The 19,892-nt window shown below is 38.8% G+C and overlaps 1 protein-coding gene across 1 annotated transcript; it reads left to right on the top strand.

Annotated features, from left to right (window-relative positions):
* Positions 1-3,684: 3,684 nt before the first annotated feature.
* LOC141643177 (uncharacterized) lies at positions 3,685-4,122 on the top strand. The gene has a single exon (XM_074452222.1). It carries the CDS (start codon positions 3,685-3,687, stop codon positions 4,120-4,122), a length of 438 nt encoding a protein of 145 aa, XP_074308323.1.
* Positions 4,123-19,892: the final 15,770 nt, after the last annotated feature.

Here is a 19,892-nt window from a genome sequence, read left to right as displayed (position 1 = left end):
CAACCACCACCAGCCACCCTAACGACACTCCTACCGTGGTCGACCCAACCTCCAGGAACCAACCCACCCTAACCCAAGTCAAGTCAGTGGCGATTAAAGGTTCGAATCCCCTGATTACTAACCCGACACACTACCGCATCCACCACCTATTCCACCCCTAATAATCACCCACGGTCAGCCGTCAACGGTCAATTCCAACCACGGTGTTCCAAGGTCCCCCTGTGGTCAAGGTCACGGCTGATAGGTGTTTGCTACGGTGGTCAAACCACTCGGTCAATATGCTAGTTTAATTAGTTTATAAAAATTGTGAGACGGTCTTACCTTGTATCGCTAATTGTTCTTCCGTCTTCTAAATCTCCTTCTCTTCTTTTCACGGTTGTCACTATAGATTAGGGTTCTTGTTTAGTTTGGTTTAGGGGAGGCAGATGAGGTGATAGAGGAGTAGGGTTTCCAATGTGAATGTCGAAGGTTACAACTTTGTGAATGTCGATGGATAGGTGAATTAGGGTTGTATGTCGTGTAGTGTGTTGATGGATCAACGGGTTTATGGTTGTGTTACACGGTTCATTGCTACCACCATCCAAGTCCAAGCCCATCACTAAAAGTCCGTCACGCATCTCTAGGTAATTGACCTCTATTTACCGTCCTCGACTCGTAACTTAAAATAAACGAGTACATATAATTTATTTATACTAATTAAATTAATTACGAGAATATAATTTTATTAGAACTAACATAAAATATAAAAATTAGGATTTAAATATAATTATGACTTAAATAATAAAACAAGTATAATTGAGAAATAAATATAAATATGAAATATATTTAATTATAATATATTATCAAAATTAAAGAAATACGAATGAAATGTCATTTTATGAAATAATCGTCAGATATAAAATGATTATGAAATACGAAATAATCGTAGGATTACGATTTATAAAATAGTAACAGTTTACGTAAAATACTTTATACACATCCGTTTGAAAAAAACGCGTATAAAACAAGGTTTGACTATCATTGACCGAGGCTAAAATACGGGGTATTACATCACTACTCCCGTTGTTGTTTCTACCACTTTCACTAATCTCACTGATAATATTGTTCCTTTTACTATTCAAATGAGTGATTACTATCATATAACTATATCTAATGTTACTACAATTCTTTTCTTTACTGACGAAATTACTTTTACTACTTAGTCATGCAATTTTAAGAGGATTATATATTTATATAAATATATTACATATATGCATTAAATCAAATCGAAGAAATTATGCAATATTATATATTATAGAGTCTAAGTTGAATTATTTATAACCTACTTATATTATATTTTTGTATTGTATGTTAAATAATTAACATCTCTATACATCTAATAAACTATAAAGTTTAATAAAAATTGCATAGATTTTAAATTTAATATATAATTTTATGGTGATAATAATTAATACCATAAGTGTGCATGTTTATACTAATTTATTATTTTATTTTAAGGAAATTGACCATCTTCTAGTATTCTATAAATATTTAGGAAAATTACCAAACATTTTCTTTCTTTTAGTTTCCTTGAAATTGACCATCTTAATTAATTATTTTATTTCAAGGAAATTGATTGTCTTAATTAATTATTTTATTTTAAGGAAATTGACCATGTTTTAGTCTCTTACAAATATTTAGGAAAATTACCAAGCTTCTATATAGTTTAATTTTAACCCAAACTATATAATATTTGTATTGAGATCCTTTAATTGGGTCCATCACACAGTGCTAGTGATTTAAAACTATATAATATAATTAATTTTTATAACTTTCTTTAATTACATTGAAGTCCCTTGGTTTCTGGAATTAATATATAGTATTGATTGATATTGATTGTTATTATTTTGTTTTTGTTCTTGTTGTTATTTTTATTATTATTTTTATTATTTTTTCTTATAAAACCGCAACTTTTGTATTATTATTATTGTTATTATAAAAAAACGCAAACTTTTATTGAGATTAAACAAAAATTTTACAAGAAATTAGTGGGCAGCTAAGAGAGAACACTTATAAGAAAATATAGTCTAAAACACAAGGTAAGATAATAACATTTTTCCGCTTTATATACATTGGTTTGTTCATACATTATACTACGGTTACATTACGATAAAAAATAATGAAAAGTGTGATTTTTTTTTAAAACAATAATGTATATATGTATAGAATAATTAATAATATCGAATGTTTTTGCGTCGTTTTTTAAAAATAATACTGTATATATAACTTTTCTAAACTGAATTTATAGGATCTAAACTTATAGGATCTGAACTGAACTTATAGAATCTGAACTGAACTGAACTTATAGGATCTAAACTGAACTTATAGGATCTGAACTGAACTGAACTTATAGGATCTGAATTGAGCTGTACTTATAGGATCTGATCTGAACTGAATTGAACTTATAAGATCTGAAGTAAACTTAAATTAAGTGACTTTAAGTCCAAAAGAATAGGGCCTTACTAAATAAATAGACAAATTTGAATCTTTCTAAATAAGGTAACTAATAAAAAAATATATATACATTAACTAAGTAAGGTAACTAATAATTATAATAATTTATTTCATTAACTTATTATCTTTTCATCAAATTATTTTTTTTTACTAAACTCTAATCTATAATCTTTTAATTAAAATATTTTAATAAAAAAATTGTATCAAGGTATGATTTACTAAATATTTTAATGATTCTATTATTTGAGAATGACTTGGCTCATACTATGTACTACCTCCTATTCACAATAAACCTCCCATTTCATTTTGACACGAAAATTAAGAAAACACACTACCCCACCATATAAATAAATTTGAACCACACAAATACACTACCCACCATACAATTAAATTTGGACCACACAAACACTTACCAAAAAAGGAAATAGGGAAGTTATTGTAAATAGACGGAAATGGAAATAGGGAGGTTTATCTTGAATATGAGGGAGTATAAAACAAAAGGTTATGCCTTTTCACATACGAATTTTACTCTTTCACATACGCCTTTTACAAATATACCCTTGTCATTTTTCTCTTTCCCCACCCAATTGAGTTTTTTCAACTCCCTTCTTTTCACCTCCCTCCGACAATCCCATCCCGTCCAACCTATAAGCTTACTTCGACGACCTGTGCCAATCCCATCAATAGAAACAAAACCACAGCTATGAAATTTGGCAAAAAGCTCAAAAATCATTTACGAATCATGAGACAGTAAAGTTCAATAATCGAGTAATCAGAGAATTGTAATACACTTATACTTGTATACAACTACCTCCAACTTGGCTCATGGAGCGTTATGATAAGTGTATGTACTCCTTACTCGATGAATGAATGACGATGAGTATTTGTAATGAATGCATATTGACAGGACATGCATGCATGCAACTAAATGCACCTTCATATAGAATTGTCTGCCTTGCCCACCCACAATTATCAGCTCATCAGGGTATAAATTAAATGATGCAGCTTTATTAGTTGAAATCCTCCAGTCTCCACCCACTACCCGAATCAAAGGCCAAATAAATTCTTAATTAGCTTTAAAAATACGACTAGAAGCAAACTTACACACCTAAATACTCCTCTATATAACCCATTCAAACTCCTCTAACTTTCTTCACTATTCCCATACCAAACATGAATTCAGTATTAAAAATGTCTGCCCAATTGATCGAAACCCATCGCAAAGACGCACAAGTGTACAATGGCCCAGTACAATGCAAGCAAAAGTTGAATGAATTGTTGAAGGAGATCAACATGCCAAGTAATTTGTTTCCCCTGGATGACATACAAGAGTGTGGCTACAACAAGTCGACCGGCTTCATGTGGTTGACTCAGAAAAAACCGGTGCAACACAAGTTCTCCAAGATGAAAAGAGTGGCGTCTTACGACACCCATGTCACGGCTTTTGTGGAAACTGGTCGGATGAAGATGGTTCAAGGAGTCAAAACTAAGGAGCTCTTGTTTTGGATCACTCTCAGTGATTTCTACATTGATGACCCGAGCTCTGGCAAAGTTATCGTTGCTAACCCTGCTGGTATTACCCGAGCTATTGCTGTTTCTGATTTTGACCCAGAGGAGAAGAATCCGTAGGTGGATAATGTCACCGGTTGTATTATAGCTAATGCTATAATTTCCGAGTTTTATTATAAAGTTTTTTATGTTTGAGTGTAAAATATATTTGCCAGAGTATGGACATGCATGGTCATGGACTTATTGTAATAACTAATAAGGAGGAGCGCTAGGGCGTCACCATTACCGAAATCAGTAGCAACATAATTAAAATAATGAATTTATCTTTTTCATTTTTGCGCGAAAACAAAAAGGATAGGAAAGTTATTTCAATCAAAATCATAAACTAGATCCCTAATTACTAATATGAAAAACTTCAAGCCACCAAAAACTTGCAAATCGCAAACTTCAAAACATTTGGTATTGAGACGATAGTCGCTGAAGATAACTTATCAATTGCGGAATTAATTTTTATGTTGTCCATAGTTTGACAATGAAATATTGAAATGCAAACCATTTTTACATGGAATGCATCTATGTTGCCCACGCATATTGAAGACAATTTTCTATGTTAGAATAAATGGTCAAATTGATTTGCAAAACTTCATTGCGTAACATTCATTAGCTATGACGAATTGACCATCTAGCTTTACTTCATTGTCATTATTCATCAATTTGCAGTTGATTATCCAAGACAATTGTGTTCATTGAGAGTGTTCCTGTTTTCTAGAATCCTATATTCTTAGGTTACAAATTGGATTCATTAATTATTGATGTAATCAATTAATAATTTAATATTATTTTTATTATCTAAGGTGTATAATTTATAAATGCATAATTACATAATTGCCCGTAAAAAGAATATACAAATTGAAATTCAAATATTTAGGAGGGAAACTAATTTGGCTATCTAATTACCAAAATACTCTCGGTGTTACCAAATTTGGGTAACACCCGATATCGCCATCTCATTTTCCTTGTATAATTAGGAGATTACCACTTATATATTTTTTTTTTGAGGAAAACACCCAAAGGGTGTAATTATAATAACGATCGATCAAAGATTACAGCATTGTTCGCGCTTGGTGGCAAAAATTCCGACCAAACTACTTTACCAAGAGTTCTAGGAGTAATATGAGCTAACGCGTGTGTCACGCAATTGTTAAGCCTACTTGTAAAAGACCAAATAACAGAATCAAACTAATTACGTAAAAACAAAATATCATCCAATAACTTGTGAAAACAAACTCCGTCCCTGTCGTCGTTCCTTTAAAGCATCAATCACGGTCAAGCAGTCACTTTCTAGCACTATTCTTTTGTGGCCTCGGTTCCACGCCTCTTGAATGCCATCCAGGACCGCTACCGCCTCCGCAACATGTGGCTCCCAATTCCATTCTCGGAAGTAGGCTCCACCCCATAAGACCTCTCCACGCTCATCTCGACACACCCATCCACTTCCCACGCCTTCTCCCTCCTTCACCCCGGCGTCAACGTTCACTTTTATGTACCCCTCCGCAGCCGCTCTCCACCCTTCGCACCCATCATCTCCCTGCCACCCTCCTTGTCCCCCGCGTCAATATTTACCAGCCACGCTCTCCCCTATCCCCTCGTCCAAAACATCATTCACTCTCCTAACAACCTTACTCGGCTCCACCTCCCAACCTTCAAACACCACCTTGTTTCGATGCTCCCACACGGCCCAGCACCCCACCGCAAACTTCCCATATTCCCCCTCACCCATCTCCCTCCACCTCGCTTCTACCCAACTTCTGATATCACCCTCCCTCTCCTCCCCTTCCCAGACTTTCTTCGTCACGCCACAGTCACGAAACAAATGTAAACTCGACTCATTAAAAGCATTACAAAAAGAACAAAAAGAAGACTCACCTCCAATCTGAGCGACAGTGTTTGATTTCGTAGCTAAAACTTCCTTACACAATTGCCAGAAGAAGAGTTTAACACGAGGCCAGACCGGAACCTTCCAAAGCTTATTCCACAACCACTTTTCCCGTTCCCAGCTCGATTGCTCCGCCATATCCACGCCCTCACCCGCCAGTGGCGTCGTTAGAGGGGGTGCAGTGGATGCACCCGCACCCCCTAAAATTTGGAAATGTATATATTTTAGTTTTCATGATTATCATTATTCTGCTCTGGTGTGAGTGGTAAACTCTGATGCCGCCTTCTCTGACTTCTAGGGTTCAAATCCCGTTGCCCACAAATTAACTTTTTTCCCCAATTTACATATATACGTGTATGCATTTTAGGTCAATATTATTTTCAAGTTGTATACACTTAATACATCTATTATTCATTTAAAATACTTTTGTAGAACAATCTTATCCACGTTTTCATAAAACGGATTTGTTTTTTTTATAATTTCTTTTACCCACTAATATGTGTATGTTGGATTCGTTCTGCATTAATTTGATATAAAATTGCCCTACACACGACTAATGGTTATGATTTCATGCAATAATTATGGGTTTATTTTTTAGTCAATGTTACGATTTCATGCCATCATTCCTAATTCCTCACGAAAGCTCTTTCTTTATTATAAATAAACTCTAGCGTTGATGTCCTCTAAGTCTCGCTACTAACTTGACGTATTCTAGCTAATAAATTTCTGCACCCCCACCGTCTAAATCCTAGATACGCCACTGTCACCCGCCAATAACTTATAGACCGTCTTAACCGAGTAGATACCGTCCCGCTCTAACCCCCAAAACCATATATCCTGCCCTCTATTCAAACTAATCCGCACATTATTAGCCCTTTCACGTTCAAAAGGCAAGAACAACTGGTTAATTTTTTCATCATCCCATTCCGTCCCGTTTTTTTAAAAAGGTCAGCCACCAACATAGTCTCATTACCGTTGTGACACGGTGAAATAATTCATCCCGTTTGGGTTCCCGACACCAACGCATGATCCTAAACCAACGTGTTCCACCCATCTCCAATCCGTATCCTCATGACTTTCTCCAAGACCGCTCTCGCCTCAACAATACCTCTCCAAGTATAACTTGGATTGTGGCCAACCGCCAACCACAACATCCATAAACTCGCCTTGAGGATAATATTTCGCCCTCATAATCCGTGTCCACAAGCTGCCCCGACAGATTACCAAATGCCATGCATGTTTCCCTAGCAAAACAAGATTGAAATGCTTAAAATCACGGAACCCCAAACCTCCGTCCCCCTTAGATTGACACATTTTTTGCCAAGTGACCCACGATACACCTCTACGTCCTTCCTCATGTCCCCACCAGAAACGGGATACCATCGATCTAAGCTTATCACAAAAGTTAGCAGGGATTTTAAACACACCCATCACATAGGTAGATAGTGAATTGGCAACAGCCTTTATAAGAACCTCCTTACCCGCCCTAGACAAAATTTTCCCTCGCTAGCCTTGGAGCCTTTTGCTTAACTTGTCTCGAATAATGTCAGTGATTATCTTCTTAGACCGCCCAATGACTGTGGGTAGTCCTAGATACCGTTTCTGTTCCACGACTTCCACCACGGATGTCAGTGATTATCTTCTTAGACCGCCCAATGTCAGTGATTATCTTCTTAGACCGCCCAATGTCGTGATCCGAGGTTTTGTTCACAGTTTTGGAAAAAGCTTCAGTATGCTTTGGGCAGTGAGCTTAAGATGAGTACGGCTTTTTATGCCGCAACTGATGGTCAGACTGAGCGTACGATTCAGACGCTCAAGGACATGTTACAAGCTTTAGCTTTGGATTTTCAAGTTAGTTGGGAGAAGAGTTTACCGCTTGTAGAGTTCTCCTACAACAGCAGTTACCAAGCTAGTATTCAGATGGCTCCGTTTGAGGCACTTTATGGAAGGAAGTGTCGTAGTCCTTTGTGTTGGGACGATTCTAGTGAGGCTGTCATTCTTGGCCCGAAGTTGGTTCAAGAATCGATTGAGCAGGTGGGGTTGATCCGCGAGAAGCTTAAGGCAACCCAGGATCGACAGAAGACGTATGCAGACTTGCGGCATAGGCCGATTGAGTTTGAGGCTGGCGATAAAGTTTTTCTTAGGGTTTCACCGATGAAAGGTGTCAAGAGATTTGGGCTTAAGGGCAAGCTTAGTCCTAAGTACATTGGACCGTATGAGGTGCTCGAGAGAGTTGGCGAGGTAGCCTATAGGTTGGCTTTACCTCCAAATCTGTCGAAGGTTCACGACGTTTTCCATGTGTCGCAGTTGCATCGTTACCGCAGTGATCCTTCTTATGTTCTACAGGCTGATGTTATCGAGGTTGAGCCTAACCTGACTTATGAGGAACGACCCGTTCGTATTTTGGAACGTCAGGAGAAGAGGTTAAGGAATAAGGTTGTACCTTTGGTTCGGGTTCTGTGGAGGAGTCAGAAGTTTGAGCAAGAGACTTGGGAAACCGAAGCGTCTATGCGAGAGAAGCATCCATATCTTTTCGAGTGAGGTAGTTCTCTTATCAAGTTTCGAGGACGAAACTTCTTTTTAGGGGGTTGGATTGTAACACCCCTAATTTCCGTAATATAATTCTATAATTAAATTTTCCCATATTTCATATTTTATTTTCCGGGAAAATATCCGTCTCTAATCTTTTGGGCTCGTTGGACTCGAAAACAGTGAAGACTCGCTCTTTCTTTGCGTCTCACGTGATTCTTGGTGTAGATGGGTAAGTTTTGGGCCTAAGCTTGAAATAAACCTATGAGCTTCTCTATATATAAGAGGGGAAACCAAACCCTTGCTTCTCTTTTCTCAAAACCCTAAACCTAATTTCTCTCCTCCTCCTTCTTCCTTTGTGCCGCTCGTTTCTCGCCTAGGGTTTCGTGCCATCCTCTCTTTTCCTTCGTTCTTCATCGTTCTTCGTGCTTAGATCAATCCTACTCCTTAGATCTATCTATCTTCTTCGTAAGTTTTATGTTTTCGCATAGTTTTATAGCTTTTATAGTTTTTATATATATATATATATATATATATATATATATATATATATATATATATATATATATATAGTTAGTATATTTATTAGATTCGTTATCTTTGGCACGTGGATGATTCAATAAAGGCGTGGAGACTGTACCTGGAGAAGAGGTTTACATTATTGAAGACGATCTCTAGGATTTAATAGCTTAATAAGGTAACTAGGTGTTTTCCTTTAATTGTGTTTATGCCAATTGATGTAATTTACATGATTTAATAATTGATTTGTGTAAATTGGTACGTGTTTGATTGTTTATTATCATGTTCCATTGTGTTTGTGTATTTACGTATGTGTTTTATTGTTTAAATTGCATAACGTATCTTGCCTATGCTCTGTTTGGGTGTTTGGGGCGTGCGGCTAGGGTTCCCTATAGAAACCCTAGTGGTCGTTTGGTGGGTGTTGGTGAGAAGACCTAGAGTTATGGCTGAACCAGTATAACTTTGAGATTATGGCTCAATGTTATAGCTGGGTTGGCACAACTCTGGGTCGTGATAAAGTTATAGATGAAGCCGTATAACTTTGAGATTATGGCTCAATGTTACAGCTGGGCTACTATAACTTAAGTCACATATAAATGTTATAGTTAATGCTAATGTAACATTAGGCTAATGAAGTCAATGTTATAGAAGAGCTAATATAACATTGAGTTGCGAGGTAAGGTTAAGTTAAAGTTATAGTTGGAGTACTATAACATTGAATGGTTAATGTTAAAGTTATAGCCGGAGTACTATAATATTAACTGTTAATACTTGTTCACATGTTGTGTTGTGTTCAGTTATTAAATGACATTGTGTTTGCATATATATTTGGTTATATTTGTTCATATGATAAGTAAGATGGTCAGTTACACTATCCTATGAGTTAAGTCATGATGCTATTCACGCATGTTAGTACAGTCAGTTATACTGTGCATTTGTGGTTTGCTAGTTTGAATAGATGTTGGTAGTATCAGTTATATACTATCGGAATGAACTAACGTCACCCGTCGATGCGGGATTTCTTTGGTCTATGTTCGGGGGGGTAGTAGAGAGGCGGTGGTTATACGCTCTGTTCCCGAGTGTCGTTCGGTTTCCGAGAGTCCGCCAGGTCTTAGACATATAGGCGGTGGTTATACGCTATACATAGTACCGTGGAGGCAATGGTTATACGCTCCACACCGATGGAGGCAGTGGTTTTACGCTCCGTCAGCTAGAAGCAGTGGTTATACGCTCTGGCAAGTTAGAGGCAGTGGTTATACGCTCTAACGGGCGTTCGCTCTATTCGCTATGCTTTGTTGCTAGTTTTATGCCTTCTGTTGCTGTGGATTGTGTGTTACCGTGTTTGCTATGCTTTAATGCTAGCTTTGTGCCTTAAGTTGTTGTGGGTCGTTTGTCGCTACTAGTCTTGTAAGTGTTCATGGTCTAGTGGTTGCATATGGTCTAGGTTTGCATGATTGCATTCGTCTAAGGTTGATAAAGTCATGGTAAGTTGTATTTGGTTTTCATAAGTATAGATGGTCTCACATGTTTACTGTTTATGCCTTTCAATTATTAATGATTGTTAATTATATTCAATTGTTGTAAACATGACTGGGAGAACATCTAGTTACTCCCGACTGATTGTCGACCCCCCATTCTCAGGTTGTTCAGATGTTTGCTGTTTGGATCTTATCTTGCTGGGGAAGTGCTGTGCGGCGAGATGAATAATAAATTAGGAGTTTGATTTCATGTTTTAAGAACCTTTGAATAATGTATTAGTTTGTTTTGGTTTTAGTAGCGAACCGGATTGGTCAGGTGTTTCCGCCACCTTGACCCTTTTATCAGTATCGTACTCTGATATTTATTTTATATAAGTTTTCCCTTGTTTTATAATCCATGTTGTGACATATGCTGGCAAGTTGCAGGTTATCAATGCTATTGTTTTTGGTCTCTGTAATTTTTTGAGTAGCAGTTTACTGCTGCCTAAGAATAATCACCTCTGGTCTCACCACATTCTGCAGGCAATTATTCTAGGGATATAGTGAAGGTACTCACAAACTGATTTTCAGAAGCTGGCATAATATTTGTGCTCCCTGGTCTGAGGGTGGTTTCCAAGTGAAGGTTATCATTGCTTGAAATCGGGCTTATATGTTGAAATGGCTATGGCACCTTGACAGAGGTACTGGCTCTATTTGGTCCAATTGGGTATCTAGGTATTACCTTGCCCAGTGTTCCATGTGGGACCTTACTGTTGAAGAGTATTACTCTGAAAGTCTCATAGGGGTTATTCAGGGTAAAGACATCCTCTTGATTAAAATGGGATCCCTGCATGATGCTAAAGCTGCTCTGAATCAATGCTCTCTTAACGACAAATTTTCTGTCAAGAAGACCTACAACCTACTGAGAACTTCTTCTTCAGTCAAAATGTGTTACAAGGCAATTCAGAGGTGTCCGCTTCTACCAAAACAGAAAATCATTCTTATGGGGATTTGATGCCTTTTCCCTGTTACAGGGATACTGCCTCTGTTTCTTCTGCGGGATTTCCAACATATGTCGACAAAATGTTGCAGTGACACTAAAGAAGTTTATACGGTAGCCTAGACTGGATTCTCCAAAGATTACGAGGAGGATCCGCCTGATGAGTGACGACAGGTAGGCAAATGCTCCTTCCTTCCCATTATATTGGTCAAAAGGTCTACTGATGTCAACTCTGATAATTTGATCATTTAGTTCTCTAGATTTATATTTAAGAGTTACAATATGAATATTGTTATCAAAACCAACATTTTCTTTCACATTATCATTGGTGACAAGTTGTACTTACTGTTAAAGTTGACATTGTTTGCCAATCAAAAACATAGAATGACAATATAAATCGAAAATGTGTGCTAGAGTTGACATTGTTAGCCAATCAAAATCATAGAATGACAATATGAATCGGGTGGCGGAGTACATAATTAAAGTGGTTCAAATTTGGAAAATGAGGTTGACTGCATTTTGTCTTCAGACAGATGGCTCATGGTAAACTCTCCGAATCCGTCATAAATAAGAATTTGTGTCCTTGAATAGATCTGGGAGAATGTTATTAGGTTGGTCCATATTTTAGAATGTTATCCGTCACCCGGAGTTTCTGTGTCATTTGATAAATTAGCACCAAAATTCACGCAATTTTAGACCATCAAGCAATGATATTCACTATTATATCGTTAGTGAAATATACGCCAAGCACTTGTGAGTTGACTATTTCACAACCTGGGTTAGTTATTTGCTTTTGATTTGCATTCGACATTAAGTATTTCAGCAGTCATTTTTAATCTCATGTTGGGGCAACTATCAGTTCATAGTGTTGGATTAGTATTTCATCCTGTATTTTTGCTGTGTTTTGTCGTTGTTTTTGAAGGGGTTAGCTTTGGTTTTTCTTCTATGATTGAAATTGTCTCCTACTATTTATAATTAGTTAAAGCAATGTTGATTTAAATTCCAGCTGGTTAAATGAAATCACATCACCGAGCTTAGCTTGATGTCATTTGTTCATTCATTTAAAAATGCTTTTATAGGTTCATTTTCGTTTGCTTCTAGATTTTTTTTTTCACAATCTTATATGTGTCTTTTTGTTCAATTGCTTAGATTTTGGGGTTGCAGTTTGCGTTGAGGTCTAAGAAATTCGGCCAATAGTTGTTCTTGGGGTCCCTCTCATTGAATAGCGAGCTCCCTATCAAAAAGTCAATCTGATGTGTCTAGAATGTCCGGGCAAAATGACAATTTCTAAGTTATTAAGTTCAATTACATTACGCCGAATCAAAGTAGGATACATGAGCGATATACTCCCTCCTTCCATTTATATTATCTGAGCGATATTTTATTTTATCCTAGGCTGATGGTCGGGAGTACCATGTGTCACAGGTAGCTAACCTATCATGTATTTGTATGCAGTAAATTTGATGCGAGACGATCTCGTAGGTGAGAATTTGGATCGGTCTTATTTATGAGATAGTCTCATACCATATTTGGTGATTAATTGTAGAGTCAAACTTATGATCTGGTGATGTAGCATTTGACAACTTTTGAAAATAGTTTCAGCCTTGACAATTGATGGCTTGTGGTGTTATGCTGCTATGTCAGAATCTGAAAAAGTTCTAAAGGAGATATGTAGGTTCATGGCGAGACTTTGGTGCATTTGTGTTATTGCACTGCTAAAATTACCGAGAATCCCACTTGAGACCTGTAGTATAGTTAGATCAACCATTAACTAATGATTGAATCTATATCTATATATTTAATACTATCACTCTTAGTGCAGATTGCTGATGCGGTTGTGGTGCAGGAAACATTAGTGTGATTCTTGTACTTCCTAACATAAAGGGGAGCAAACTGGAGGACAGCCAAACACGATGTAGGTAATAAAATCTTACCTATGCTGTCAATTTTCCAGTCTATTTTTCCATGGCATTCACAATGTTTTTCACTAGGTCTACCATTCACATGTGTGTGCCTGCTGTTCCTTTCTTATAATCAGAGACGGTAATTCCATTGTCGGCTTAAAAATAAAGTATTTTTTCTTTTGTTTCTATTTTGAAGGGTTGCTTAACCGAAAATGCTCTTGTGGACTGATAAAATCATATCCAAAAGATACGATTATGTTCCATTTTCTGCGAGTCTGTTGAATTGTTTGTGAACCCGACTATCACACCCAAGGTTGATCAACTTCAAAAAGATGGCCGCCTTCTTTTGGGGTGTGTCACCCTTCTTGGAAGACTAATATATTTAATTCTCTATGATGCATTTGTGAACAAAAGGTTAGTAGAGGTAGAGGTACAGGTATAAGTAAAGTGAGGGAGGAAGAGAGGGAAAGGGAATCGGTGAATATGTGAACAAAAGGCAGAGCGAGAAAGAGGGGAGATAGCGAGAATAAAAGCGTAGGAAATCTTACCTAACCAATAAGCCTTTGGGTATTACTATTTAAGGTTATAGTAAAACTAATTTGAGGACATGTTCTCACATCTCATATCTCATTGATTTAGTCAGTTTTTAATTGATTGACCAATCTTTTAGCAGAAACTGTACTGCTCGACATGTATACGAAAAAGGCGCAGTTGATTCTGGGACGCCATTCTCAAATTAAAATCTTATGATTTCTATTTTTCAGTTTAGTCCGGTAGATGGGGCATGGGGATTTACTTGTGGTTTATGGAACTGCCCTTGCAAAGTAGTAAAGGACTGAAAGATTGTTATTTGCTAAATAGTGTATGACAGGCTCCTATAGAGAGACAAGATGTCGTTTAGGGTTTCATGAACTCATGACTATAATATCAAGGTTAAGGATTCACCGATCGCAACGCAACAAGCGGCCACAATTACAAAATTTTTAAGAAGCATAGCCAATTTAATGAAAAAGCCAATTCTGCGCCTAAACGTTAGTGTGGGCAAGACCAAAATGCCACTTCGACAAAAGAATAAGTAGGTCTCAGCGTTCTGTGTCAAACCAAAGGATTGCCTTTGAATTAAACCTTTCCCCGCAACGGGAAGAATTCATGGTCACCCTAGCAACACATTTCACAATGCAAATAGAAAAGTTTTAACAAAGCCTTTGCACTAACAGAACTACCAAAGATACCTAACTATACACCAATTTAAGGCAATGCACGTCATCATGTGATGAGGCAATCATTTGGATAACTCAGTTGCATGGTTGGAGAGCAGAATACAAAGGTTGCTAGCGTTTTTGAGACATACCAAGCACATAAAGCCAAGATCCCAAATTATAGCCAAACGCAATGAATAGAATCTCATAAAGTATGTCAAACTGCAATGTACAAAGGTATTTAGTGATTATTTGTCTGGCCATGTCGAGTACCTTGTTGTTGTTATACGAAATCTTTGTTTCACATTATGTGACTAAAGTATTCTATTGTGATTGCAAATGATGACTAATGACGTTCTTTGCATATAACTTTCCAAGATTTACTGGTTTGGTTCAAAGAAAGCCTACTTCAACTTCATTTGTTAGCTGCTCAGATAACATAGCAGTTAGAATGTTGTTGGAACTCGAGATTAGTCACTTCTGAATACGCAGTGTGTCAATTGTCAACGTCTTAAATCCTTCGGAACAGTGTAGTTTTGATTCTATCTTTATGATGCTAGTGTTGACATATTTGCAAGTGTTGCAAAAAGCTTTATATGAAGTAAATATTGTAAACATTTATATTGTGAGTTTGTTTTCAGTTTTGTAATCATATTTTACGACAGTTGTGCTGTAATTATTTCGCATTAGACATGTATTTTCAAGCATTTACGCCGGTTTTCTAATAAATCTTATGCGTGTTGCATTACGCTCCTTTCTATTGATACACTACCGACTAATTTCTGCTTAGGATTTCGCCAAATTGGGGCACCGCGCCCGATTTATATAAGATAAGGGATTTAAGTCGAAATGAGTTGATGAAAATAAGTTAGGAAACTGGAAAATCATAAAGCTTGAAGAAAATAAGAAAGAAAAAATGAAGAAAAGAGGTAGGCGAAACAAACAGGGGAGCACGACGAAGGAGGAGAGCAACAGTGGCTAAGGAGCCTCTGGAAGAGGCGCAGTACATGCTGAGATCCTTCCAAAAGGCGCAACAGCTGTTGCGTTCCTTATCGACGGTGTTTATCTGCTGCTTCGTCAAAAAAGGTTTAGAAAGATGATTTTTGAAAATGGTTTGAGCATGTTTATAATATAAACTCTTACATAAATTATAGTACAGAAATAAATACAAGTTTAAGATGGGATTACACCCTCAGACTTACATGTTTAAAGAAGCGAGATTAACTAAGTTATCGTTTAGCGGTTCCTCGACTCGATTTAATGCAAATAAAGGTGTAATACTCCGTATTTATAGTCTTGGGGGTACTCTATCGAGTAGCCCTTACTCTGTCGAGTAAGGGTAAGTGGCGAAGCAAAATAGTTTCTGACCTGTTGGGCACTCATCGAGTAGCTGGGGCACGCGATCGAGTAGGGGGGTACTCGATCGAGTGTCCGGTTTTACGGGGGAGTTTTCTCGGGTTTTGTTAATTACGCGATTAGGGTATTTAAACATATTCGTAATTGTTTTAAATCACTTTTTACAAAACCTAAAACCTGTTTAAGAGAGAAAGCAACTAGTTCTTCTTCCCAATCGCGTTCTTGACAATTCCCGGAGTTCAGACGGTCGGTTCGTATCGTAGTTCGTGTCGTTGGATTCCTTGCGTCGAGGGTAAGCTTTTAATATAATTTCTATAATGTTTTGTTAAGATTGATGAAACCCTAATTTGGGATTTGGGGGTTTTTATGAATAGTAATTGAATAGTAGCATCTATGTGTTGTATGGTAGGAGGAGAATTCGTAGAGGAGCCGTTTTGATACAGCTGTAGATACCGTCTGCGTGTTGTGCTTTCCAGGTAGGATTTCCTACTCAGTATTAGTCCCATAATGGGATATTGGTGATGTGCTGTAGTTAGTTGTTTAATATGATGATTGTGATTGTGATTGTGATTGTGATTGTGATTGTGATTGTGATTGGTTTCTATGGCTCTCGAGATGCGTTCTCGGCTGAGTGGGGTCACTTGCGGGAGTGATCTCACGCCCTAGTTTCGCCCTTCGTGGAACCCGCCACGAAAGGGGATGTGCACATTAATGGACAGGGTTATCGCTCGTACGATGAGCGGGGCTTAGGTGGGAACGGCTGCGGTCCCCACTGGGTGGCGGGTCCGGTGGACGATCGATATTGAGATGATGGGAGTTGGTGGTGTGTGTGTGTGTGTGTGTGCGATTCAATTTTGTCTGTTTGTCTTATTGTTGTTATTTATATTGATTGTGTGATTAGTACTGACCCCGGTGTTGTTTTGTAAAACCTGCGGTGATCCATTCGGGGATGGTGAGCAGATATTGAGCAGGTAAAGAGATGAGTACTGGGATAGCTGGGATGGCCACGACATGACGATAGAGTCTTCCGCTGTAGTTTAGTATTTATTTATATTTCAGTTGAGAACAGATAGTTTGGAATAATGTATTGTACTTTCAGTTTGGTTTCGAGGATTGTACTTATTCATTAAACTACTTATAATAAATGTTGTTTCTATTTTGTCTATTTGATTATCATACCTCGGGCGACCGAGATGGTGATGTCTTCATACCTGAGTGGTCCTGGTAAGGCACTTGGAGTATGGGGGTGTTACAAATGGTATCAGAGCGACGATCCTGAAACCTGTAACCAATGAACTTAATGAACATAGGGAGTCAATTAAAATGAACCCGGGGTAGAAGTTGTAGGAGCTAGTGCAAAGGCTTGGGAGACGTCCTAAAGTCGCGGGGGTCGCCCTACAACTTTGAACCGGTCACATGGGGGAAATGCGTGTGCTGAGTCATGTGTGTGTTTAGTAACTTGCGTAACAATGTGATGGAATGTGTTGATGGTTGGATGTTCGAATTGGAAGTTGATGAGATAAAAAGAAAAGTGATGTTATATATATATAGACATTGTTGATGAAATGATAGCATGATGGAATGTTTTACAACGTGACAATTAATAGCATGATTGTTATGATATAATGTGATTTATAAAGTTAGCATGTTAGTATATGACGTAATATGCGGGTAGCTCTTACGTATTAGTGGTACTTGATCGAGTGAGGCTGACTCGATCGGGTAGGTTTTTGGCGATTTTGAGTCCAGAATCGCGTTTTGGGGCACTCGATCGAGTAACTAGGGGTACTCGATCGAGTAGGGGGTCACTCGATCGAGTAGCCTAGATACTCGATCGAGTGGGTTAGAGATCAGAAGGTCTGTTTAGTTCTGGAGTTTGGGTACTCGATCGAGTACATGGGGGCACTCGATCGAGTAGCCCGTTACTCGATCGAGTGGGTTTGGATACTCGATCGAGTAGGTTCTGGGCAGCGCGTTTTCGTGTTTTGAGGTCTAGCACGTGTGTTTATGTTTACCCTTTCTTATATAGCTTCAAGATGCCGCCCAAGAGAAATGCCTTGTATGCGAGAGCTGAGCTTATGACCACGGACGACATCGTCAAGATGTTAGAGCACCAGGATGCTCTTACTGAGACCCTGAAGAGAGTGAATGAGGACAAGGATAAGAGTAAGGAGAAGGAGGTTGACCATGCTAAAGTCAGCCTCTATATTGCGAGGTTTAACCCGAAGGAGTACAAGGGAGTGGAGGAGCCTAACCTTCTTGATAGTTGGCTGAGGGAGATGGAGAACATACTAGATTTAGTTCATTTGTCCGATGAGATGAGGGTGGATCAGCCGCATTCTACCCGAGGGAGGCGGTGGCAAGTGGTGGGATTCGGTGAAAGTGAGTGCCAAAGAGATATACACCAACCAAGGCTTACCTGCTATACCTTGGGAGGAGTTTCGTAGGAAATTTGTGAGGAAGGAGTTCGTGCGGAGCATGTGAGGAGTAAGTTGAGGGAAGAGTTTGATAAGTTTAAGATGACCGCCGAGATGTCGTGGTGAGTACTACAGCAGTTCAATGAGAAATCTAGATATCCGAGGATATGGGTTTGAGTGAGGAGAACCTGGCTTTGAGGTTTGAGAGAGGGCTAACCACGAAAATTATGGATAAGTTACCCGTGGGAGTCCTTGCGATGTAAAGGAAGCATATGAGAGGGCCGGGAGAGCCGAGAGGCTAATGGAGATGGCTCGGGAGAGGTCGGGTGGAGAGAAGAGGAAGTCGGAGAGCGAGGGTGGTGGCCAATCTAATTTCAAGAAAGGCAACCACAATCAATCTAAGGGATTTTCTCATTGGTCCGGGTTTAGTCTTTGGAACTTCCTTTGGGCGAGGCCGTGGGAGTGTGAGCAATAGCCTGGGGAGTGACTGCTTTGGTTGTGGTGGCGTAGGCCACAAGAGACATGAGTGCACGAGCGCACCGGATCTTTTCGAGACCGCACAGAGCTTTGCGAGCAATGCCAGTGGATCATGGCCAAACCGGGAGGTCGAGCTACAGAGTGGAGGCAACCGCAACGGCGGTAACTCTTATCGAAGACACCGACGAACAACAACAACAATCAAGGGTCGGGTGCTAAGCCGACCGCGTCGGCCCAAGATCTTGTCCAGGGAGGTGGGCGGAAGACCGATGGCAAGTTGTTCATGATGGACAAGAGGGCGGTGAGGAGGATGCGCACGTTATCACCAGACATTTCTTGTTAATGGTGTTCCTACGTTTGTTTTGTTTGATTCGGGGCTTCTCGTCGTTTGTGTCTTCGAGTCATGTGAAACATTGGGTTTGAGAGTATATGAGTCTGTTAGGGAGCAAGTTTTCATACCTTCGGGTGAGTCGGTATCGTGTGGGAGGTTGTTTAGAGATGTATCGTTGATAGTTGGGCAAGTCGATTTCCCTGTAGACTTGCTAGAGTTTCCTTTTAATGGTTTTGAGATGATAGTTGGGATGGATTGGTTAGGAAAGTATAAGGCTAAGATAGACTGTCATCAAAAGAAAGTGTCCCTAAGAGGCCCTAAGGGTGTTAGTGTGTCTTACCGTGGGTTTCTAGTCAAACCCAAAGTTAAGTTGATTGCAGCTGTCACCTTGAAGTCGTATCTGAGGAAGGGATGTCCTCTGATTTTGTGCCATGTGAGAGATGACCGGATAGAGAGCCCGACAGTTGACGAGATACCAGTGGTGGGAGAGTTTGCAGATGTTTTTCCAGAGGAGATTCCGGGGTTGCCACCAAAGAGGGAGATAGATTTCACCGTTGAGTTGAAGCCAGGGACGGGACCAATCTCTAAGGCACCGTACCGTATGGGTCCTAAGGAGATGGAGGAGCTTAGGAAGCAGTTGGATGATTTGATAGAGAAGGGATACATTAGACCAAGTGTATCGCCTTGGGGAGCACCAGTTCTTTTCGTGAAGAAGAAAGATGGGAGTTTGAGGCTGTGCATAGATTACCGGGAGCTGAACCGTGT

Source organism: Silene latifolia, chromosome 1, assembly GCF_048544455.1.
Source record: "Silene latifolia isolate original U9 population chromosome 1, ASM4854445v1, whole genome shotgun sequence".
In the NCBI taxonomy this organism is placed as follows: Eukaryota; Viridiplantae; Streptophyta; class Magnoliopsida; order Caryophyllales; family Caryophyllaceae; genus Silene; species Silene latifolia.
The sequence above is the reverse complement of the archived record's forward strand: the minus strand, read 5'-3'. Positions and strand labels throughout refer to the sequence as shown.